Source organism: Nothoprocta perdicaria, unplaced genomic scaffold, assembly GCF_003342845.1.
Source record: "Nothoprocta perdicaria isolate Ctin4 unplaced genomic scaffold, notPer1 scaffold_33, whole genome shotgun sequence".
NCBI lineage: Eukaryota > Metazoa > Chordata > Aves > Tinamiformes > Tinamidae > Nothoprocta > Nothoprocta perdicaria.
Window position 1 is genome coordinate 185,282 of NW_020455566.1, and position 25,099 is coordinate 210,380.

General features: G+C 54.9%; 1 protein-coding gene across 1 annotated transcript in view; it reads left to right on the forward strand.

Annotated features, from left to right (window-relative positions):
• Window positions 1–25,099, forward strand: part of GRIK3 (glutamate ionotropic receptor kainate type subunit 3) — a 57,373-nt gene that overhangs the window by 31,336 nt on the left and 938 nt on the right. The window contains exons 5-14 of the mRNA XM_026043360.1: window positions 1,969–2,022; window positions 3,542–3,715; window positions 4,015–4,158; window positions 4,577–4,684; window positions 6,515–6,628; window positions 9,096–9,299; window positions 13,665–13,888; window positions 17,714–17,832; window positions 19,584–19,801; window positions 24,824–25,046. Of these exons, the coding sequence (XP_025899145.1) occupies window positions 1,969–2,022; window positions 3,542–3,715; window positions 4,015–4,158; window positions 4,577–4,684; window positions 6,515–6,628; window positions 9,096–9,299; window positions 13,665–13,888; window positions 17,714–17,832; window positions 19,584–19,801; window positions 24,824–25,046 (1,582 nt within the window). The remainder of the gene's footprint in view (window positions 1–1,968; window positions 2,023–3,541; window positions 3,716–4,014; window positions 4,159–4,576; window positions 4,685–6,514; window positions 6,629–9,095; window positions 9,300–13,664; window positions 13,889–17,713; window positions 17,833–19,583; window positions 19,802–24,823; window positions 25,047–25,099) is intronic.

A 25,099-nucleotide genomic window follows, 5' to 3' on the forward strand; every position in this document is an offset into this window, starting at 1 on the left:
ATGCTACTGGACTTGTGCAGAAAACACAGCCCTCATCGGTAACCTGGAGGTAGCAAGAAGTCCCTGTGCCCAGGACCCTGTGGCTCCTCCTGCTTTTCCTGCGTGTGATCTGGAGCATCCCTTTCCCTCCCGTGCCCGTGTGCCCTGATGCCTGGAAGGGCGCAGCGCACGTGGGCGTCCTGTGAGCGCTCCCCAGCACTGCGTGTAGTTCTTGGACTCTAAGCCAGATGTCAGTGATTTTCCACGGATCGGCCTCTTCCCGTCCGCCCTAGCTCTGCCGCCGGCCCTTCTCAACGGGGCTGCCTCCCCGTGCCCGGGGCCATGGAGATCGGCAGGACGCAGGACGGGATGCAGAGGACGCGGCTCCCGCAGGGAATGCTGACCACGCCAGCACACTCAGCAGGATACGGACCGGACCCGCAGGCGGCCACAGAGTGGCTTCGGGGTAGCTCCAAGCGCCGGGCAGAGGCAGCACCGACCCTTGCCCGTTATTCCTCTCATCTTCACTCATCACACGGTTTATTGCAGTTTCTGGCACCATCTGCTCTGCCCATGGCTGCACACAGACCAGGGGGGATGGAGGAGAGCAGGACGAGAGGAGAGAGAGTTCCCTGAGCCCTTCGGGCTGCATCTCTGAGCACGGCTTCCTGCACGACCCAGCATGCGGATTTCTGTTCTGCAGCATTAGATGGTGCAGTTCTGCTCAGGAAAATAATGTCATTTATTTTTTGCACTAAAATAATGTTATTTAATGTAACACTCTACCGAAGGCGCGAGGAGCATCTGGGTTAGTGTTTGTCCGTGACACACGAGCCCTGACATGGCCTGGGGCAGGAAGGGCTGCAAGCGGCAGGGTCACCTATTCCGCAAGGCCAGCTTTCACGGAGTGACTGCAGTACCAAACAATTCCTTCCTTTACCCTTCTGCACAAATAAATCACTTCAGCAAACTCTTACAGAAGTGCTGGGCCTGCTCAGAAGACCTTCCCACATTATCCAGGTTTCTCTAGCCCGTTCACTCCCTGTCAGTCTTTAACGTTTTCCCTCTGTTCTCAAGTTCCTGGCTCCCCTCTTCCTCCGACAGCTGCTCCTGCGCCCTGCTGCTCTCTGCACCGTGCCGCTGTGCCTGCCTCAGCTTTACGGAGTTCCCCTCTCCTCCAGAGCCTGCCCGGGGCTTATCCAACAGCCTCATCATTTATATTTATCCCCCTGCAAACCCAGATGTATTCCACGCGCAGGCTGCAAGGGCTGGGAAGTTGGCGTTTGCTCCTTACAGCAAGACTGGACCTTTATGCGCCCAGAGATGAGTCAGCTCTGGAATCAGCAGCACCTCGTGAATCAGAGGCTTGTGCTTCTGCCTCTCGCGACTGGTTCTGCACTGTGCACGGCCCCGTGCCAGGACCCCGAGTCGTGGCCGCGGCGCCCGCACGCGGGGCTGGTCCGGAGAGGCCCCGCGCTGCCACATCCACGGATAGCCCTGCCCGGGGGGACTCCTGGCCACAAACCCCTCTATGCTGTAGCACTACAGTGACAGCATCCGGATGTTTTCTTTTTCCCATGTTTTTTGCCATGCCGTTTCTTTTCAAACTGCCGCTTTCTTCCTCGAAGCCAATTCTGAACCTAGTAATTGCAGCAAAACCAAACAGAAAGCCAAGGGAAACAGATCCTTCCAGAGGGCCCTTAGAGCTCTCTTCCTGTCAGTTAAAGCTTTTCCCTGGCTCCCTAGGCCAGCATGAAGGCAGGCAGCCGTGCGTCCTCCCGCAGAGCGGCGGGTCCGACGGCGATGCCGGAGCGTCACAGAGGGCAATGGAACCGCCCTGCGGGTGATGCTGGGTCCAGGCAGGTGCTTAGAGCGCTGCCGAGCGCCCCGAGTCGCTGCCGGGCACCACGGGCTCCTCTCTGGCCATGTGGGATGTGCTGCCCTGCTCTGGGGTCCCTTGTGCTGACCTCCTGTCCCCGTCTCCTGCAGGCCATGGCGATGGGGATGATGACCGAGTACTACCACTTCATCTTCACCACGCTGGTAGAGTATCCGAGCCGGGGGCATGGGGGGACACGGGGCGCCCTGCCTGGCTCCGGCCGTCTCCACGCGGGGCTGGCGCACGCGGGTCGCCCGAAACCCACCTCTGCTGGGGGCACCACGCTCCGGCTTGCATGGGGAGAGCCCAGCTGGAAACTACCTCAGTCTAACATGGGCCACGACTGCCGCGACTCTGGGAGGTGTTTTGGTTGCGAGGCTTTGGCGTGCCACTTTTATTTCCATGTGGGATGCTATTGTCTAGTATTCTGCTGAATTCTGTGCGATTTTGAAAATCCAATTTATCTTTTTGCCTTCAGGAAAGAAACAGACTAAACTAACCCTTAAAAACTGCAACATTTATTTTTCAAATGCAAAAGACATTTTAATTACCCCTGCTGCCATTATCTATTCCAGGCAGCTTTAAGCATTTCCCAGATAACCTCCTATTAATCAGCCCCAGCTGAGCCCAGAGTACATTTCATGTGTAGGTACAGCCTGGAGGTGGAAAAAAAAAAGAATTATAATAAATTAATAGATAAGCAATCACAATTAATGCCACTTTCCTGAAATAACAGTTATATCTTGGGAAAGATATTTTAATCTGTCATTCCTTAAGGCGATGTTTTCCTAGCTTGCAATGCATGTGCTTCAGCGTCTACAGTACTAGACCCATGGGGTGCTAATGAATTAGTCTATTATGTTATACTGAATGTTTCTAAAAGGTCCCTAGTCAATACTGAGTACAGTGCATCAACACTTGGCATGAAATGCTTCAACACTGCTCGGCAGCAAGGCCGCCTGCAACATGAAAGGCCTTATCTTGTAGCTTCCAACCGAGAGGAGAAGCCCTTGCTTGCCCGTGGCTGATGCATGCGGCTGCTGCGGCCGACAGAGCCCGAGCAGCGACAGCCCCGCTGGGCTCCCTGCTCCTGGGGCTGCAGGACGGAGCCCCTGCAAAGCCAGGGCTGTCCCTGGCGCCTGCTGCCCCAGCTGGCGCAGGGCAGAAGGGCTGCAGGGCCTCCCCCTGCGCCAACGCACGGCCTCCGAGGCCAGCTTCGTTGCTGCCGCTGTGGCCGTGCCGCTGCGCTCACTGCTACACTGTGCCATTCCGCTCACCATTACAGCTGTACCATTGCACTCACCGTTAAACCTGTACCATTGCATTCATCGTTACATCTGCACCACTGCATTCACTGCTACACCTGTACAACTGCGCTCACTGTTTTACTGTGCTGTTACACCCGCACCATTACTCTCACTGTTACACCTGCACCTGCACTGTTACACCTGCACCACTGCTCTCAGTGTTACAGCTGCACCACTGCTCTGGCCACAGCCTCCGTGCTGCCGCCGCTCCTGCTGCTCAGCCCGCATGGGAGGCAGCGCCTCAGGGCTGCAAGGGGAGTCACCCCGTGTCCCTGTCAGGCACCGTCCCTGCCCCGGCCCCACACAAACTCATAAACACACAGCAAAGGCAAAGCCAAGCTAGGCAAAATGTTGAAACTGGTTTCTCTCTTTGAAGGATCTTTATGCATTAGACCTAGAGCCATACCGCTACTCCGGAGTGAACCTGACCGGCTTCCGCATCCTCAACGTGGAGAACCCGCACGTGGCCTCCATCGTGGAGAAGTGGTCCATGGAGCGGCTCCAGGCAGCACCCAAGGCGGAGCTGGGCCTGCTGGACGGCGTCATGATGGTACGAGCAGCTCTGCCAGGCGCGGGGAGGCGGGAGCCTCTGGCTGGCCAGCCGCTGCACGCGTGGCCTGCCAAATGCATTGGAAACACCCTGCAGAGCCACCCCACACACATGCCACCTGTGCAGGCTGGCTTTTAAAAGACAATTACAGTCTTTTGGGCTAAAGAGGCACAGAGCAGAGGGGCACGGGCTGGCTGTGCCGCACGGGGGCCATCCCGTGGCAGGGCTGCATCCTGCTGTGCGGAGCCCCGCGGCCAGGGAGCCGTCCTCCACACCAATGCGGATCCCCTTCATTTTAGACAGATGCTGCCCTGCTCTACGATGCCGTTCACATCGTCTCCGTGTGCTACCAGCGCGCCCCGCAGATGACCGTCAACTCCCTGCAGTGCCACCGGCACAAAGCCTGGAGGTTCGGCGGCCGCTTCATGAACTTCATAAAGGAGGTACGAGCACGACTGGCAACCCGCCGTTTTTCAGCACGTGGTGCCGCTGGCACTGCAGTGCCCGCCACCGTTTCCCTGCCTGGCACCACAGAGCCCCAGGCGGGACGAGCTCCTTTCCCTGTGTGGGCACACACGGGAATCGCTCCCTGGGTGGATGGGAGCTGGCCCCAGTGCCCACAGCAGGGGTAGCCCCGGGCACTCTCAGATCCGGCACGTTCATGCTGGCCGTGCTGCTAGCAAACAGCTTCGTGGCACAAGCGCGCCGGGTGTCCCTGCTCTGGGCAGCGTTACAGCGATGGGAACGTTCATTACTGCTGCTTTGTGGGGGGCCAGGAGTTGGGGAGAGCGCACTGCACCGTAGCGAGCAGGGGCGATTCGTGCCCCCCATAACAGCGCTGCCGCCTTCCCCCCCGCGCAGGCCCAGTGGGAAGGGCTGACAGGAAGGATCGTCTTCAACAAAACCAGCGGTTTGCGCACGGACTTTGACCTGGACATCGTCAGCCTCAAAGAAGATGGGCTGGAAAAGGTAGGCAAAGCTGGTGTCTCACATGGCACTGGCGCCAGCCCGGCGCGGCGGATCCGCTCGGCACTGCCTGCCGGCCCCGCCGCTCCCGCGCCTGCTGCGCGGAGGCGAATTCCCTTTGTGGGATTCCTCAGATCTGTTTCCATGCCGGGGCCGTGACTCATGGGCCCTGAAGCACGGCGCGTGGGCTCCTTCCAGCTGTGACGCTGCCCGCGGCACTTAGCTGGGACACGGAGAACGGAGGCAAAACGACCCTGAGCAGCCACCAGCACCTGCAGGCCCAGGGTGGGAACAGACCCATCCCCACCCGAGTCCCAGTCCCGTTTCCCCGGGGCTTGGCAAAACACAGGCATCTCCCAAGGAGGCAGTGGCTCCTGCCAGCACCATCCTGGGGTGAATTCTTCCCATAAAAACTGCCTGAGCTTTGGAAAGGGCATGGGCTAACGCAGCCCAGACTTTGTGGCAGGACCCGTGGGTGTCCTTGCTTAGGTTTTACTGCAGGAGCAGGAAGAGAGCAAAGTGCCTGTGCCAGCTTGGCTGCCACGGGGTAGAACAACCGGGCGCGTGCAAGGGTTTGCACCCCGCCACGTGTTGGTACAACCGCAGTGCCGCTCCCCATGGCGCTCGCGTCCCTCGAGCCGCACGTGGGCTCCGGCTCTGTCTGCTCCTCGCGCGGTCACACGGGCCGGGAAGCCGCCGAGCCCCGACACGATCCCCCTTGGCGCCGCCTCTCTCTCGGGTCACAGGTTGCTCTGGTCCCACTATTATTTTTTAAATAAGCTCCCTGTCAACTCTAGAGGGATTTGAAAGCATCGATGTCAAATCTCTGTTGATGCCAGGCTGCTGTCAATAGTTAATCTACAATAACAAAATGCCAAACTACAAACAAATCCCAGGCGGATGCTGCATTATGTATAATAGCTTATGTTTGTTGAGCTTTAGGATTGAACTCCTGATCCTTCTACCTCCTGGATGTTCCAGGGATTACCACAGTATTAACTAAACATAATTACATGTAGTCCAACTATCTGACTCGCACACTCCTCTCCATGCACATTTTTCCTTTTCTTTCATTATTCAAAACTGATTTATTCAGTTTTATGTTCCATGTATTTCATTCTCCTAAAGAAACGCAGCTGCTGCACTTGAGAGATCTCTTGGATTCCTGTTCCTCTTTCTCCATGCACAGCAATAATCTTCTGACTTTGCAGCTGTTCCATGATGGAAGGGAGACATGAGGATTGCCTGAGTTTTACCTGAAATATTTAGAGCCTTTCACATAGTTCATAGAAATTCTTTTAGAATTTATGAGGGTTTTTTTTGCCAAGCAGCATTCCTCATTACCAAGTCTCTTTTTGGGGATGCAGTAAAACCAACTTCCCTGGTTGGAGTATCTTAAAAATCGGCATGAATAAAACAGCGGTGGCCCCCGGGGGTCGGGCTGCAGGGGTCTCCCCTTCCACGCTATTTTGCCCTTGCCCAGAGTTGCCCTTTCAGCGCATTCTGGCCGCTCACACGCCGCAACCCCCCTGCCAGCTGCTCGTTCTGCCCCGGCCCATGGCTGTTGTGCTCTCCTCGCACAACCAGTATCCTGCCGAGGGAGCACACGGCTTGGCTGGTACATGCATGCGTGCGCAGCGAGCAGCAACTGCAGGGCTAATGCAGACCTTCCTCCCAGCCGATGCAAGGCGGCAATCCCAGATTTGCCTCTGTTTCCTGTAGATGAGGGAAACAGCTCCTTTGTCCCAGGGCAGCAGGATGCTGAGAGTGGCTCCATAGCGAGGAGGCTTCATAGCGAGGCAGGTATTGATTCATTTGCTTGCTTTGTTCCAGGTCGGAGTGTGGAGCCCATCAGATGGCTTGAACATCACGGAAATTTCCAAGGGACGAGGGCCTAACGTCACCGACTCGCTGAGCAACCGATCCCTGATCGTCACCACTGTCCTGGTAGGAGACTGCAGGCCTTTCCTTCCATCTCGGTACCAATCTCGGGACTGGTGACAGGCTGGTACCAATCCCGGGACTGGTGACAGGCTGGCAGGGCTGTGGGCGCAGAGCTCCAGGGATGCTCTGCCCTGGGATGTGGGATGCGCCAGCATCTCCCCCTCGCACAGAAATATCCTCAGCCCTGCCGAAAGCAGCCGGAGCCCTTTGTGTGGCTGTGACAGTTGTGTTTCTCTCTCCTCTTAGGCACATAATTCATAAACTAGCTAGCAGAAATGCTGTTATCCAGCAGACCGCGGTTACTTAGCCGGTCCCCTCCGCTTCCCTCTGTCACTCTGTGTTTTGTTCACGCGCTCGCTATTGGATTTGATAGCAGACATGAGATGAGAATGAATTCTTATCTAACCTAATGACAAATGACGAGTGGCATTAGTTTGTGTATGGCTGCACTAGGCAGCGCGGGCTTGTGGCGTGGCCACGGGAAGCAGCACCAGCGCTTGCGGCCGGCGCTCAACGTGCTTGTGCCCACGTCAGCTTTCTGCCCCTTTTACACTGCGTATTTGCAGGGAGCCTCAGGGCAGAGAGAGCAAGGAACTGGCAGCCCGGCACACTGCCAACCCTCACCATGCACCTCCTGGAAGGCCGTGTCTCTGTTCAGAGCATGGTTTGGCAGCAGGAATTGCAAGGCAGGGACGTCCATCCTCTCTGCTTCTCACTTGCTCCTCTGCTTGTGAGGAAGAGCTTCTTTGGTGTGAGGGTGCCAGAGCTCTGGAACAGGGGCTCTGGAGTGCTCTGGAACAACATAGGTGCTCCAGAACAATGTGAGTGCTCCAGAACAATGCGGGTGCTCTGGAACAAGGCGGGTGCTCCGGAATGCCACGCTTTAGAACAACGCGAGTTCCTGGCAGAATGGTGGAGCTAGGAGGCAGCCGGCTGCCCTCGACAGGCTTCCTGCAGGCAGCCTTTTCACGCCCTACCTATGAGCACGTGTGAATTACAGAACGTGCAACAGCGATATCAGCTCCTGTTAATTGTGTGCAGTGGGGTTGCTACAAAGACCACATCTGTCCTGTGCTTCTGCTGCCGGCAAGGCTGAGAAATGTGCTTAGACACAAGTTTTGCAATAACTGCATTTTCATACACAACCCTAAGCTTCATTTGCATTTGCAACTTCCTCTTGTGCCTTTGCATTGGTGCAAATGATTGCAGAAAAGCCATAGGAGGAACCTCTAAGAAAAATGCTTGAGAGGTTATTTTCCCCCCTTTTGCACATATTGCAGTGACTTGTTGGAAGAGAAATATTGCCCCAGCAGCCAATGCCACTCTCCCCAAGCAATATGGGAACTGTGAAGTTATGAAATTGAGGGCACCTTCACTGAGAAATCGATTAGCAAACCGAGAGAGCTTGTGAATTGGATGTCTGGCCATTTTCAGTAATAAATTGTGAAATAGTCCGTGAATAAGTGGTTCACAGAGTTCAGAATTACCCCCTAGGAAATGTCTGAGACCTGCAGATACATTACCGAAGCGAGCGGCGTCCTAATGTTCAGCGCTTCAGCTGTTAAATATGCATGTAATCCCTACTGCGCTTCCCAAAATTAATAGCGCTTTATGGCTGCTCTGGAGCCGGGTGTTTGTATGAAGATCCGCAGATGCAGCCGGGCCCTAAGCGAAGCGCTAATTCCGTGGCGGAGCCGAGGGGGAGCGGGCTGGGCTGAGCCGCGAGCGCCGCGAAGCTGCGGCCTCTCTGGATGCGGCGGCGCCGGCACTGCTGCCCGGAGCCCTCCGGAGCCGCTCGCGGCCTCCCCGCCTCCCTGCGCCCGCCCGCCACGTTTGGCCATTTCCATCTGTGCCCTCCATGTTTTGTCCCTCGGGCTTCGCTGCGGGGTGGCTGCGCTCGGTGCTAGTGCCTCGTGAAGGGCAGCGACGCTCACGGGCTGCGGGCGCCTGGCGGATGTGGCAGCGACCTGCGCGCTCAGCTCCTCTCCCTGGGGCCACGGGGTCCCTGTCCCATCCCCGGCTGCTCTCACGTCCATCGGCTCGAGGGGGAAGAGAGAAGAACGACCCAATCCAAGGGCGCGCTTGGGCTGGCCCGAGGCCAGCTCCTTCCTCCTGCTATTCCAGCAGCCTCTTCCCCGCTGCTGCGGCACCGGCACTGGCACCGGGCAGCAGCCGCGCCGCCGAACTGCCCTGCCTGGCCCTCTTCCTGTCCCCAGCACTCCTCATTTCCAGAGCATGAAATGGTTATTTTTCTCCCTGAAATCCTACCAAATGGAAAACAGTTGGCTGCTCAGAAGAGACCAAATTAAATTTTGTGGGGTAAACAAGGTTGCTAATTAGCTGCCGCAGCGTGCAAAGTTAATTCATTCTACACGCATCATGGTGCCAAGGCCGGGGCTCCCTGCGTCCGGCGCCTGGCTCCGCGGTGGCCTGGCGCCCGGCCCGCAACGGGCTCTCTGCTTCCACGCAGGAGGAGCCCTTCGTCATGTTCCGCAAGTCGGACACGGCCCTGTTCGGCAACGACCGCTTCGAGGGCTACTGCATCGACCTGCTCAAGGAGCTGGCCATCATCTTGGGCTTCAGCTACGAGATCCGCCTCGTGGAGGATGGGAAATACGGCGCGCAGGACGACAAGGGGCAGTGGAACGGCATGATCAAGGAGCTCATCGAGCACGTAAGCGAGACTGGGGCTGCGCGCGCTCTGCGCTGCGGCTCGCCGGGAGCTGCACCGCTGTCGCCGGCCGGACCCCTCACTCCTCTAAACACTCTGTTTGGAGACAGACCCCCAAAGCTACCGCACGTTCTGTGAGACTACAGAGTAGTCTAAATCCAGGGCCAGCCAGCACTAAAGCATTTCCCGGCTGGGGTAAAATGCTCCTGAACGCACACAACGGGCAGGACTGCACGGTCCTCCCTGGCGCTGCAGGATTCGCGGCAGCAGGCAGTCGGAAGGCAGCGTGGCGGCAGGTGAGGCTCAGAGCCGGCCTGCCGGTGATTTACAGCTAGTGCCCAAACCCCACACAAAGGCATCTTTTTTTTTTTTTATCCCCCTGTCATTGCTTTTTATAGCAGTGTTTATATAAAGCATTAAAAGGCGGCACTGGGAGCAGATGGAGCCGCAGCAGCGAGGCCCCGCAAGGCGCGCGGGCAAGAGCCTGGGCGCTCGGCGCGCACAGCGCTTGGAGCTGCGCCGCTGCAGACGGGGCTGCTGCGCTCACAGCCCGGCGGGCAGGCTGCTCCCAAGCCCTGCACCAGGACAGCACCTTCCTGCGGTGGGAGCGGAGGCCAAGGCAGTGCCAGCCAGGAGGGCTGGAGCCGGCGGAGCACCAGGCACAGACCCATGCAAGCTGGGATGCAGGGAAGCGGCGACGGACAAAGGCCGAGCGGGACTGCGGAGCAGGTCCCGAGTGGGAGCTGGTGCCATACGCAGCGGGTGGCTCAGGGACTGCAGTGTCCCTGGGAGCTCCGTGCGCCTGGGCGAGGACCGCAGGTATGGTGGAGCCCATGGGTTGCCCAGCCCCACAGAGCACACAGGTTCCTCGGCCCCACTCAGTCCCTTGGAGCACATGGGCTACCCAGCCCCATGGAGCGCCCGGGCCGCTCAGCCCCGCAGCACTCACTGCTCCTCCTGCAGTCGGGCAGCCTCCTTCCCAGCCCTGCGGCTGGCCCGGCCCTGATCGCCACCTGCAAACATGGAGCCGGAGCAGCAACTCCCAGCGCCAGCCCGTCCGCGTGGCAGAGGGGCAACCGGAGGAAGGCCTCCCTCATCATCACAGCCGGCCCCAGCAGACCCTGACCGCCCTGTGGCATTTGGGCAGCTTTGGGCACACGGGTGACGCCGGGAAGCTCCCGTGCTGTGAATCCGTAGCAAACAGAACTGGCACCTGCTGCATCTCTTCCCTTCATCGATCCTGAACCGCTCCTGCTGCTTATCCCAGAAATTACTCCTGGTACCGGTACAACTGCTGTGTGCATTACAGCCCAGCCCTTCTTATTTATAAATTCAAGCTGTCTGGCAAAATAACTCCCACAAATCTCTGCTATTGTTTGTGGGCAGAATCCCATAAAACCGGCAGAATGAGTTGTTCTGGAAATTCTGCACAAACTTGTTCACAAATAAAACTTGCCTTGCGCTGAGACAGGACACATCAAATTTCCATTCAGTCTGAAACTTCATGTGGGAAGAAGAATGGCAGAAAAAATAATAGGGTTCTAATGGAAATCCCTGTCAACTGGTAAGTATAGAGAAGATGTAATATCTATCCTTAGGGACGATTTATGCTAGTTGATTTAACGCTTTCACAATAAATGGGCATTTATTGACAGTAAATTCTGGCAGAATTACATATTGCACCACCCCGCCACATCCCCATTAGTGCTCCTGTGCCGGGGCATGGTTATTGTGAGTGCAGGATTCAGCTGGAAGCCAGTGCGCCCAGAACAGGAGCTTGGGATGCAGCAGGAACAAGTCCCACAGCTCAGGGGCTGGTGGAGCTCAGCAGGGCAGGACAGCAGGGAGGCATCTGGAGGTGCCTCCACTTCTGTCTTGGCAGCTTTAACAGGATTCCAGCTTGTCACTCGCAGTGACACAGGGATGGCAGCAGAGCCTGAGGTCCCCTGGTCCCCGCAGCCCCCTTGGACCTGCCCGCTCTGCCTTTGCCCTCACTGGTCATGCCAAGGACAGGACAGGTCTCCAAAAACACGGCCGCTACCCCGGAGCCTGCACCGCGGCCGGGCGCATCCTGACAGCACCACAGACAGGGAGCATCCCCAAGGAGCTCGCACGGGCACCAGGACCCCGACAGCCGCGGTGCCACCCAGACATGCGGCCATGGGAGCAGGAACACAGAGGAGCGCCAGGCACAGGGGCACGAGGCTCAGCGCTCCGCGCCGTCAGCACGCAAAAACAATCTGCTACATAAATAAAACATGCACTATTTACCTGCCTAGCAGTCAACACACAGGTAATTAGTTTATATAAATATCTAACTCAGATTGTCAAAATAAGCACCTAGGCAGCTTGTTTTCTTGGCTAAATATTTAGCATGGAGCTGGAGCTGCACGTGCTGCGCCGTGGTGCTGGCACCGCTGCAGCCGCTGTGGCTCCGGCCCTGCTCAGCCCAGCACAGGGACCGGGGTCAGTGGCTTTGTGGGAGCTGAGCCTTAAAGCGCTTGGCACTTGCTGTAATTCCTCCTTTTTAATAAGCAGTGATCTCTGCACTAGAGCAGACACTTAGGCAGATGTGGCGCATAGGGCCCCGGGCACCCCAGTGCAGGCAGCGCCTGGCCGGGCACAACGTTTACTGCCAAGGATGCGGCTGCCGTCGCGTCGCAGGAGCTCCTGAAATGACACGGTAAAATTTTATCTCTGTGCTAAAAGCATTTGGATCCTTGGGCATCCATGCAGATCTTTCTCTTCGCTTTCAGTGTTAAAGCATACATTCCTACCTGTTATTTAGCTCTCTATATCATCGCAGCACATTTGGCTCAGGATTTTTCACAGAAGCGGTTACCGCCGCGTAACTGTTCATTTATTTACTTTTTCAGCAAAACGAGCAGCCAGACCCTTGGGAGCCTCATGGAGGCCCCAGTCAGAGCCAGGACACGTGGGCAGGGAGAAGATCAGCTGGCGCTCAGGTCCTGCCCGCCTTTGGCCACCTCTGCACTGCAACCTTAACGCCCACCAGCCAAAATTGCCAGGTTTCCTCTAGCTTGCCCGGAGCCTGAGCTGCCCAGGCAGCTGCTCCCTGCCTCCCCACAGACACGAGGAGACGCAGGCTCTGCTCCCGAGCTAGGACTCGCCGTCTCGAGCCGGACAGTCAGCACTAAGTGTCCTCGGTCGTCACCAAGGTCACCCTTGCCGCAGCTGGCACCAACCATCTCGCTGGGAAAATCGTCTTTCTATTTTCTCTACGTTGTGACAAATGCCAGCAATTCAAATGGGCACTTTCTGTACCAAGCTGATGCAAAAATATAATTCTATTTTCATTTGGAGAGTGACAAAGAAAGGGTTGGGAACATTCAAGCAGCCACAGCTCAACTTAACCACATTAAAAGAAAATACATATTTTTGCCCTTGTTAGAATATTCTTGAAATTCTTCCCTTTAAGACCTCTAAAACTGTGTTATTAGGAGAAGAGAACCATTATTTTTATATGCTACGGATAAAAGCTCTTGTAGAAGCTCTTGCTATAGAAAAAAAAAAGAAAGAAAAGAAAAAAGGCAATCAAATTCCTCTATTTAAAAGTATTCCACTGACTTTCTTCACAGATTTTTAATGTCAAAAGAAAGATGGTCAGTCTGACATTCCTCCCCAGCGCAGGCCACAAATCTTCACCAGTTTCTACAGTAACCTCTAATTTCTGTTCGAGTAAAGCATATTCTAGCAAGACAGCTAATATTGATTTAAAGGTTGCAAGTAAAGACAAATCCACTATATCTCTAGGTAATTATCTCCCATGGTTAATTTAGTATTTTAATTTTCAGAACCAGATGTTAAATAAATCTTGCACGGGTTTGTGAAGCACCTGCAGCCGGGGGAGCTCAGCTCAACGTCAGCAGTATCATTTCTGAGCCCGCGTTTGCTCAGAGGGCAGGGACAGCAAAAGGGCGACTGGGAGGCGCAGGCAGAGCAGCTGCCACTCGCAGCCCTGACGCATCGACCTCCTCGGGTGGTGCAGGGCAGTGGTGCGGCTGGCGGCGGCTCTGCGGGTGCCGCGCGCTCTGTATGCGCCTGGCTGCGCATGCAGCACTTGGATGCTCCCCAAGCCTGGGGAAGAGTCCAGTGAGAGGCGGGAATGGGCCACGCGCCCGGGGCAGATGGCAGGGCTGCTCCAGCGGCCTGGCCTGCACGGGAAGGCTCCCGGTTCCCTGGCTCCTGCCTCGGGAACACTCCGCCTGGAGCTCCCGTGCCAGGCGCGAGGTGCAGCTCCCCACAGGATGCAGAGGGTTCCTGTCACTGCCAATGCCCCACTCCTAACTGCTTCTTTCCTTCTTTCCTTCTCTCTCCCCGTGGCTCCTGCCCGGTGCTGCTGCCCAGAAAGCGGATCTGGCTGTCGCCCCGCTCACCATTACCCACGTTCGGGAGAAAGCCATCGACTTCTCCAAGCCCTTCATGACGCTGGGCGTCAGCATTCTCTACCGCAAGCCCAACGGGACCAACCCCAGCGTGTTCTCCTTCCTCAACCCCCTGTCTCCCGACATCTGGATGTACATCCTGCTGGCCTACCTGGGCGTCAGCTGCGTGCTCTTCGTTATAGCCAGGTGAGGGCCGGGCGCGGGGCCGGCGCCGGCTGCCGCAGCGCTGCCGGCACCTCACGCCCAGCGGGAACTGCCGCTTCCAACCGGCCGCTTAATGAAATTATTCTTGGTCCATTACCCAAGGGCTGCTCGCGTGGGGCGGCTCGCGGCTGCCAGCCCCTGCTCTGCTCCTTCCCTGCCTGCAGAGGCACCATCAAAACCAGGGGTGAAGCAGCTTCTCGCGGCTTTTTGTGATTTGCAGAGAGCGCAAATGGCTTTTTTTGCTCAAGCGTGGTGTTGCTCTGCGAGTATTGAGCTAAATCGGGTCTCGTTCAGACCCTCCTGTGCTCAGGTTGTACAGCGGGCATTGAAATCAATGAGGCTACTGTGAGCACCGTCCAGGCATCGTCCAGGTTTGCGGTCGGAGACCGGGTGCATCTCCCGCCCGGTGGGTTGTGCTCCGGGCTGGGCTCACGGGGAGGCTGCTGGGAGGATGATGAGGATGGCAGGACAAGGTGCCTGGCCAGGTGCCCTTGCGTGCTCCGCACACAGGACGCTCCGCTCTGGGAACAGGGTCTTTCTTAGGCCGGGCCAGCAGTTCCGGCACAGGGCTCCGTGCTCGGAGCTTGCTCTGCGCGAGGGCTGTTATTTTAAGGCCTCGGCACAACCACCTCCCTTTTAAATGGAAACAAAGATTCTGAAATAGATTTTGCCAGAGGGCAGCAGGCTGCTGAGCACACGATCCAGATCGCAGAGCGGCTGCAGAGGTGAAAGAAACCCTGTAGTGAAAACCAAAGGTGGGCTACGCACGGGGGAAATGGGGGCTCTTCACTGCTAGCCTGAGCCTTTGCCCTACTTTGCTGGAGAGCAGTTTTGCATTTCCACAAATTAAGGGTTGGTTCAGCAGCAAAAGGAATTAGAAAAGTGCTTTTCTTTCCATGGCTTCAGCAAGTCTGTTGCCTTTCCAATGCACCGGCACCTCCCTGGCGTGGTGAAGGGTCGCGGGCCCCTCGCTGTCCTGCCGTGCATCGTCCGCCATGGTCGGCGCTCCGCTTGCTCCCTGCTGCTCCCGGCCGGCTCTGGGACACGCGGCTCTCCTCGACCCTCCACATTCCCGGCTCCCAGCCCCAATTCCGCCCAAGTGAAGCTCCCTGTGGATCGGAAGGGAACTCACTGCTGTGCTCCTAACAACATGGCTGTTTACAGAAATTAACACGCATCTAATTAGCGTGTTTAAAACCTCTATATTTAAAAGTAGCCTCATTTGCATACATTTGCACGCGCTATTAAGTTCATCAAGCCTTTGATGAGACGCAGGGTCCAGGCTACTCTGAGGATGCCACTCAAGCCTCACAAAGGCAGAACGAGGCACTTGGTTCCCGCTGGCACGAGGCGTTGCAGTCCTTCTGCAGGACACACGTCGTGTTCCAATGGAAACCCTTCAGCAAGCGGCTTCTCTGCCCTCCGCCTTTAGTTGTCCTTTCCAGACCAAGCGGGACATGGTCGGATGGGATCCGCTGCCACAACATGCAGTGGCCATAAGGCTGTAAGGTGCTGGGCTGCTCAGACACAGCCTCACTGCTATGGGGTCGTTTTATCCAGCTCTTAGGAGGACCGAAGCCAGCCCAGATCCAATACCAGCTGAAACCCAAACATGACGGGTCCCACAGGGAATGCAGAGCAGAGGCACGAGAGGAAGCGCCAGGATCAACCCGGGGAGAGCCGGGGAAAGAGGGGCCCATGGACACCGAGCAGCTGAGACTGGACATGGGCAACGGGATCCCGGGATCCCCATGGGGATCCATCCTGAGCCCCGGCAGGGCCACACGGCAGGAAGCCAAGTGCCGAGGCGAATTCCGCCTCTCCGGCTCCATCCCGACCAGGATGCCGATGCCCACTCCTTCCTGCCTCCATTTTTATCCTAGCATTCATCTCCCAGTTGTCAGCTTCTTTCACTCTTTTGCACGCTGATAAAACGAGCTGTTCTGTGGCAAAATTGATGTCCTAGTTACATCATGGCAGTTGCAATGTAATGGAGCAAGTTTTCTTTTTCCTATCAGGCTACATTTTTGCTGAAAAAATGCAATTACAGTTTCTTTTTCTTTCATTTTCTAACTATTGTGATTTGCTCCTGCCATTCCTCCTGCCTTCACATATTCCCTTAAATATTCAGCGTAATTAAGGCTGTGCAAGAGCGATCCTTTACCCACTGAGCAAGAGATTTCCCCAGGAAAATACAGGTTATATTAACAGCGTTCAGCGTGATGGAAACACCCCGTGCTCATGACTCCCGCAGGACCGGCACAGCTCAGACCTGGGGAGAATCACAGAATTGCACAGAATTACAGGATGGCTGAGGTTGGAAGGGACCTCTAGGGATCATCCAGCCCAACCTGCTCCTGCAGGGACACCCGGAGCACGGGGCACCCGGGCACATCCAGGTGAGTTTGAAGATCTCCAGGGAAGGAGCCTCCCCAGCCTCCCCGGGCAGCCTGTGCCAGGGCTCGGGCACCCTCACAGGGCAGAAGTTCTTCCTCACGTGGAGATGGAGCTGCCTGGGTTTCAGCTTGTACCTTTGGCTTGTCCTTCAGCCAAAGGATGATCCTGAATGGTCTCCTCTTGGATCGCCCCTTCCTGCATGTCGATGGGCTCCGCTCCCCACTGCGGCAGCCCCGGAAAGCAGCAAATGAAGAGGGTGTTGCGGGACAGCCTGTGCTTTGCTGGCGTCGTCACCTGCCGGCCCAGCTCCATCTTCAAACCACGGCCTGCCACTGGTGCCTGGGGCGCCGGCGGCCTTGACAGGCATTTTGGTCACAACAAGCCCTTGTTCATCCATAAGGGCCTTCTCTGGAGAGGCACTTCAGGCTCAGAAGTGCCTTGTGCCCAGCCTTCCGGGCCCCGAGGCCTCGGCCTCTGCCCGCGGCTTGCCCAGCAGCTCGTGCAGCTCCTCACTCGCAGCCCTCCGCGTGTCCCCACGTCAGGCTCGGTTCGTCTCCCCAATTCCACCTTCCACACGGCTCCGGCACAAACCCAGGAGTGGGCAGACATGAAGCTCCAGTTCTTCCTCCCCCTTGGTTTCCCCTTCTGATTCTTCTCCCTGTAAGAGGCAGCGGGAGGCAGGAGGGGCTCTGCTCTTTCCCCCAGTGCATCTGCCTGCCTGAGGACTCCCGCGATGTGGAGGACACGAGAGCTCCTGCCATAGCAGGAAGCCTGGCACAGAATGAGAGAACCACCTCCCAGTGCCAGCTGTGGGCTGGGCTTCAAAAGAGGGCTGTTGTGGAGCTACAGGCATTTCACAAGGAAGTAGAGATGATAATTAATGCCTGGTTCAAAAGCAATTATGACAATTAGGTTTTTAATTTAGTCTCTGCAAAAATTAGGATTCCTAGAAAACATAAACAAATGGCTCTAAATCCATTAGCTTCTCTCCTGTCAAGCACCCGCCCCAGATCCCAGCAAAACAAGCTGCACTAGAGGCCTCCTTACCTTGGGCAGCAATGGCAGAGATGATCACAGAAAGCTCTCTCGGGCTGACCCAGGAGCTCCAGAGCTCTCTGGGAGCTCGGGAAAAGAGCTACCCCAGGTGCCAGGACTAGCCTGTGCGGGACGCTGTGCACGGTGCCTGTAGCGGTGGAAATATCCGCTCCTCACTAGCGGAATCTTGCATGGATCCCTGTGCGCTATGGAAGAGTGCCCAGAAATTCTGGGCTTTGGCTTAGCTAGGGTTGCAATGCCTTCTTGGTCAGTGGAAAGGGTCCGTTTTCCTGCATCGCGGTGCTGTTGCGTCCCGGGGCGAGGGACGGTACCAGCTGTGACTGACGGGCTCTCGCTGTCCGTGTGCCGCTGCAGGTTCAGCCCCTACGAGTGGTACGACGCGCACCCCTGCAACCCGGGCTCTGACGTGGTGGAGAACAACTTCACCCTGCTCAACAGCTTCTGGTTCGGCATGGGAGCACTGATGCAGCAAGGTACGGTGCCTGCCTCCCCACCTCGCCCCGCACGCATCTTTCCTTGTTGCTTTCCAGGTCTAGGTTTCGTTCCTGACAGTTCGTTCGAGAGCCTCCGTCCCGGAGAGAGGCCGGGAGCAAGCCCCTCCGCAAAGCCTGCGGTCGCCCTGGACAGCCGAGGCAATGGGCAATGAGCCTCCTCCGGCCTTCCTGAGGCACCTGCCTTTACTTGGTGCCTTCCCGGCGTCAGGGATCAAGCACCGAGTGGGATCAGCGTGTCCCATGGACATGGGGCAGGTGCCACCGTGACGCGGCCACCCCGGAGCCTGGGGACATGGCCCAAGGACACTGCCCAAGGACACTTCCCAACGCCTCCTTCCTGGCTCGCTCCGTGTTAAACAAGCTCCACCAGGAGCCAGGCTGCAGCCCTCGCCCAAGGGTCACTGCTGTAGGACACGCCAGCGATAGAAAGCGCAGGAACCAGACACGCCAAGGGAACGGAGTAGATTTGCTGGGAAAGGAGCAGGGGGTGAACTAGCAAGCAACTCTGAACACAGAATAAATTCAACTGTGATCTAATTACAGAAAATTCAGGAGCAGCAATAAGCGGAAAATGTCAAACGTTTGTCACGCTAATTCCACCCTGTAGCGGCGGCTGCAGACAGGGGAGCGCAGGCTCGGCAGCCCCCTCTCCCGGCCGGCTCCGCCGGGAGATTCACCAACATCCTGCCCAGCCCTCAGCTGTCCCCGCAGACAGCGGCAGGGCCCAGCAAGGCGGTTTGGCAGGATGAATCATCCCCTTATTAGATGCTGATAAATGAAACGAGCTGCACGCTTTGCAACTCCCCTCTGCATGTAAGAGGAGGAATCTTTCAAAGCCAGCCTGATGTCCCACCTTCCCGTGCATCAAAGGGCAAGAGGCGGAATGGGAAAGGAGCACAGAAAAATCTCCAAATCCAGCACAGCTGCTCTGCCTCCTCATCGCGCTCGGACCGGAGAAAAGCTCCACTCCGTGCTATGCTTTGATGCCATGCTGTTTAAAATTGCTTTGCAAAACCAATCTTCGTTGCAAATTCCAGGTTGGATATATACTCTGAATGCAGTTGTTTCAAACTCAAAGCACTTTCTTGGCTTGAAAAAGTATCTTGGGTGATTACAAAAATAGCACAGCCCATTTAGCCCTTCATGTCTGCTCAGTAAAAGTCATTCCAGACCTGTTACACCTTTTATGCTGCAACATCTCCTGCTTTCCTGCTTCCAACCGCTATTCAAAGTACTGGACCCTGATAGTTCCTTTCTCTCACTGTTTGATTTTCTGTTTTAAACCTTGTGTATTTGAACACAATCCCTAGAGTCATTCCTTTGAAAAGTAATCCATAAAAAACCAAAGCACTTTTTAAATGGCAGAACAAAACACTCATAAAAGTTCATAAATGGCTTGCTATTTAAATCTCATAAAAGCAAGCTAGTTAATTACTCCAGTTTGAACGTTTCCTGTAAATTGTGCACCGTACCCAAGGTCGGCAATAAAGGGAGAAGCTTTTTCCACAAATGCTACAAAAAAAAAAAAACCTTGATTTCCTTACGTGCAAGATGTCTGGATAATTTCCCTCTAAAACAGTTGGCTTTAACTGTGTAGCTGTTACAGCTTGAAAGTGAAACCTAGTCCTTGAATATATATTTCTATATATGAATGTGTATCTATATAATGAACACATGCACATAAAATATAGATCGTTTCTGTTTCCTTTTCCATCCCTCTCCCACCGCAGGCTCGGAGCTGATGCCCAAGGCGCTATCTACACGGATCATTGGTGGCATATGGTGGTTCTTCACCCTAATTATCATCTCGTCCTACACGGCCAACCTCGCCGCCTTCCTGACGGTGGAGAGGATGGAGTCCCCCATCGACTCGGCAGATGACTTGGCCAAGCAGACAAAAATAGAGTATGGAGCAGTGAAGGACGGAGCTACCATGACCTTCTTCAAGGTGAGCGGCCGCACGGGCTTTGTGCCTCCCTGGCCAAGCAGGGCAAGGAGCCGAGCCTGGGATCCATGCCCAACATGGGGCGCTTCCCTACACCCCGCTCCCATGCGGAGTCCTTCCCCATGTCCCGGCGGGAGCCTCTGCAGTGGTGCTGCGTTTGCAGCCTGCTGTACCCAGCACCGGCTCGGCTAAGCTGAGCACAGCGCAGCACCGTGTACAGGGCCCCAGGTGCCAGCAACACCCCATGCAGGGGACAGCAGCACCTATGGACAGGGACAACCCCAGGCTGCAACGCAAGCTCCAGCCCAGCCGCAGCATGCGCTCCCGGCCAGCGCTTGGTCTGGGGGGTTGTTTTACAGGTGAAAATACCCTTCTTTTCCTTCAGGTATTTGCAGTAATGTCACTGGGCTTTATTAAGCAGCACTGTTCAAAGAAGAAACCAAACCCACGCTGGATAACGCCGATTAAAAAAGCAGCAGGCGCCAACGAGGCACTCAGATTATTTTTTGCTCACGCTGGTGTTCTCTCAGAGCTGCTGGGAAGAGGCAAGCCTTGCACACCGAGAGGCTGCCGGTTTTATTCTTTTTTCCCCCATTGTTTCTATTCACTCTTTGGTCATTATCTGTCTCCTTTGATATGGGGCTTGTCTGGCATTTGTTAGCACCGATAATTAAAACGAATGATCTTGTATTGCTACTAGGATTACACGTACATAGAATTACGTCCCTTATAAACTAGAGCTTAATTAGCAGAAATAATTTGAGGGGAAAAGTTACTTATGTTCAAACATAACGGAGAACAGACCTACCCGAGTTACTCAGAACCAAAGAGATGGCAGAGACTGGAACGTGGAGCAGAAGAGAGGAGGAGCGAGTGGCTTCCCGCTGTGTGCCTGGAGCACACTGGGAAGGGCAGTGCCGGGGACACGGGTGCCAGGGACACGAGGGTTGGGGCACAGGGAATCGCAGAGGCCAGGACGAGGTGCCAGGTCCAAACCCGATCCTGCTCCCGGGACTCGATGGGGGCTTCGCACTCCCTATTGCTGCAAACAGGAGGAGAAACCGAGAGACGTGGCGAGACCTTTGAAACCACAGCGGAGCTGTAAAAACACCCGTTAAAAAAGGGCAGGAGAACGAAGGAATAGAAATGAGGGCGATTAATCTAAGGAACAACCATGGTGGCAAAAAGGAGGCCTGGAGGGGAATCTAAATCCAAAACTGGAATTTTGAAACCTTCCTCCACAAGGCCCTGGAAGGGGCCGCGGGAAGCGCCAGCCGCAGCCGCCCCGGCGCAGTGGGACGGAGCATCCCGCTCTGCAGAGCAGCCTGGTGCTGCAGCAGCACAACGGGTCAGCAGTTGCACTGTAATTGGAGCCACGTTAGGCAGGCAACAGTTTAATTGACAAGGCTCGTTAACAAGAGCCAACGTGCTGGGTGCTGACAACAAGAAAGAGCGCGGTGCTTTTCCGCAGATCTGTAACTTTTCTTGGCTGTGACTTGGCTATAGAGCCATTACTCTTCCCAAATCCTCAGGCTTGTTTTGATGGGCAGTAACAGAGATCGGTAAGGAAACATGGGAGATTTTGTTTGGTTTTGATTTAATTAATCCTGGGAAATGCAGATGCGGCATGGACTAGCAGGCTGCCGCTGATTAGCTTGCTCTTACAATGGAGCTGGTACATGCAATTCCATCCTTGGTGTGGGCAGGCGCAGCCGGATCACCCTCCAAAAGCAGCACCAGCCCAGAACGGCTACTGGGAGACCGACGGTTCCTGTCGCAATTTAACTACTCTTTCCAGCAACAGTTTTATATGGATTAAAACAAAACTATCTCTTTTTCTGCATCATCAAGGACACGGTATCTTTATTGCTTCATGTCATTCTCCATCAGAGCCATTCTTCAGGCTTCTAAGAGGCATTTGGTAGAGTTTATTTATGCAGTGCATTTTCCTTTTTTTTTTTTTTTTTTTTTTTTTATTATTATTGTTGTCCAGAGATGAATTACCAGGGATGTCCCTCCTGACAAGCGTTTCAATTACTGGAGCAGCGAGTGCACTCCTGGGGATGCTCTGTTCATTTGTCCTTCATGTAAAGGGAATCACAAGAGCGCAGGAGAAGCTGCTTTTTCCCCGGGAACACAGGTTGGGTTACAAGAACAAGTGCAGATGGATTAATTTCAGAAGAGCACCTAGCCCCATCATGGATCAGGCCAAAAACCTTTCCGGTCTTCCAAAGGATGCTGCCTCTCCCTAACAAAGACTAGGCTTAACACGTAGTTTGCAGCATGGGTGTGGGCATGTGTGCACATAGATATCCACTCACACAGAAACGCTAAATCCTCGCAAGGAAGTATCTTCAGTTGGTGAAAATCAATTTTCTCGCAGAGCCTGGAATTGAAAACCGCCAGCCCATAAGTTACTTTCTTGCCAATTCTGCTGATAAAAAGCGTATGTGTCTTGGCAAGGTGCCTTCCATTGGCTCCTCTAAACTATTCCATTAATTTATTTGGGTGAGTGCTCTTGAAATGCCGGGTTTTAAAGGCAGCTTCCAAGCTCCAACTCGGGCAGCGTCCCCTGAGCCGAGCGGCTCCAGGGCGGGACACAGCACCCCGCGCAGCGCTGTGAGCAGCGGGCACAGCCATCTCCGGATCCATAAGTTACTGAACATATAAAATCAGAGAGGATGAAGATGAAGCAAAATAACGCCCATTACGCACGTACTCTGCCACTAATTTCCACTGGGCAGATCTCAGTGGCTAATAAGTTTTTGCTCCATCCAGTTGCACGTTCTAAGGCAGCACCATCCAGCCCCCCTGGAGTGTCCCATATAAACAGCCCCGGAGCGACGGGAGCTGCAGCACTCGAGAGGTGGGAAGGGAGCTCAGACTTGCAGGCTGCGGGGACAAGGGGCTCCTCAGGAGCGAGCGGCTCCTTAGCTTGCGCCAGGGCCGTGGCAGGACGGGGCGCAGGACGGCGCCGATCCGTAAAGGTCGATCAGACCTTTAGCAAGCAGCCAAAGCAACGAGAGTGCTGCTATCCCGGCTCACGAGACTCAGTGGAATAAACCCCCGGGAGCAGGCAGCAGGTCCCAGAGTGCTGTGAGAGCCCTGGCAGCGGGAGCCGCACGGGCACGGGGCACCCCGGCCTCCCAAACACCCGCTCAGACAGGCAGGAGCGCGACTCAAGAAGAGAAAAATGCCTTTCCCTTCCAGGAGCCCTGTCTCGTGTAATTCAAGCTGCCTGAAGAGCTCATGCAAGTCCTATTAGCTTCACTAAATGCAGCCTATCGATTTTTTGCCAGTTTATTTTGCTGTATGCTTTAAACTGGGGGAACGCTGATGTTGTTTAAGAGCTCTGTGTCAACACCAAGGAGCTCCGAGAGCCAGGAGAGCCGCTGAACTCGGCCTCTCATGTGAACTATATAAATGTTAAACAAGTCGTTATCGGCAAGTCCAGTACGTTACTCATTTCAATTACCCACCGTAATGTACAGATATTTAATAATCCCTTTGGAGGCTACTTTTCTTGCTGCTCTTTGAGGTTTGATGGATGCCACAAATCTACCTCGCAGGCACCGGGGCGGATTTTCAAGCGCGGGGGATTATCCGGCCTCCCGAACGGTGCTGGCTCCAGCACCTCCACCCCAGCAAGTTCATCAAGCGGATTAGAGCAAGCGTGAATTTCAACCAAGAAGAAATAAGGCCACGGATATCTGAGGCAGGAGCTGGAGCCGGCCGCGTTACAGACAGAGAAAGAGCCCTTGTTACTGCACAATACAGACCGAAATCGCTACCTGGCAGCTGCCAAAAAGCGGCTCACCTTCCACTGAACACATAGAAAACGGAGGAGGACAGGCAAAGCATTTCAAATACAAAATACTATTAGGGATCTTACATTTTATATCTATCTCTTAGTTAATTTAGCATGCATTATAGAGTGATTTTAATCATAAAGATACTCTGATGGCATTGTACAGGCGATACCCAAATAAAGGGCAGCAGATGTAACTGCAGCTGAGGTCGGCTGCTTTTTGGTTTATGTGCAAGAGCGGCAGGGCTGGCACTGCCACCAATGCCAGCGCGTGCAGAGGGGCCGCCCTCGGTCGGGAAAGCAGCGGGATTTGGGGAGCTACAGGGCCAGTTCCTCCCAGAGTCCACGCGGGTGGCATCTCCGGGCCGGCACGCGCAGAGCTCGGTATTCAACACATCATGGAAAGAAACAGCGCGGCTCTGCAGCATCCCACCCAACGCACTCCTAATGAAAAATGAAATTTCCTGATGAAAAATGAACATTTCTAATGAAAAATGAAAAAAGCATTCATATTAATAGCAACCCAGAAAACATGTTCCACTCTTTCCAATACACTGCTGATAGTGGAAGAATATCCAGGGTTATTTTTAGCGGTAACAAAATCTTCTCGAACATTTCCATGCCTCTGTTTACGTGGATATGTTAAATTTGTTTGGCAGTTGCACATATCTCAGAGGAGACATGTTTCCTTGTGAGGCTGGGAGGATAGACAAAAATATAATCTAGGGTGCGCAAAGAAGAAAAACATGCCCTGCGAAATGTTCTCTGTCTTCTTTCATTGTGCAGAAGCACCACAGGATAAACAAAAGCCTGAGTAGGAAACTAATAAGTTGAAGCAGATTTACGGATGGACTGTCACTCCAGCAAGTTCTGCAGGGCATCAAGGCAGGGTCTTGCTGCACCTTATGGAGGCAGATGTATTTTTTGCTTAAACTATGAGGTCTCTGGAGCAGTCCCGTGTTTTTGCTCGGTGTTGGCACAACATGAACTGCCATGGGATCGTCTGCTCCTGTTAGGGCAGGCTGGTGCCAAACAGCACTGGGCAGGCCAGCAGGGAGATATTTAAGCCACAGTCAAAGTGGTAATAGTTTCATTGTACGCGAGAACTATTCTCAAACAGACATTTCTTATTTACTACAAAGATATTAGGTGTTGGGCTTCTTGCAGCAATAAGAAGATTAATTCTTATTTTGGGTGTGGGGTTATTGTTTTTCTAGAAATCCAAAATTTCCACCTTTGAAAAAATGTGGGCTTTCATGAGCAGCAAACCCACGGCACTCGTGAAAAATAACGAGGAAGGAATCCAGCGCACGCTGACGGCCGACTACGCGCTGCTCATGGAGTCCACCACCATCGAATACATCACGCAGAGGAACTGCAACCTGACGCAGATCGGGGGGCTCATCGACACCAAGGGCTATGGGATCGGCACTCCCATGGGTGAGCAGGGCACGGGGACACGATCCATCATCCCCTCCCGAGGGCGCTTCCCG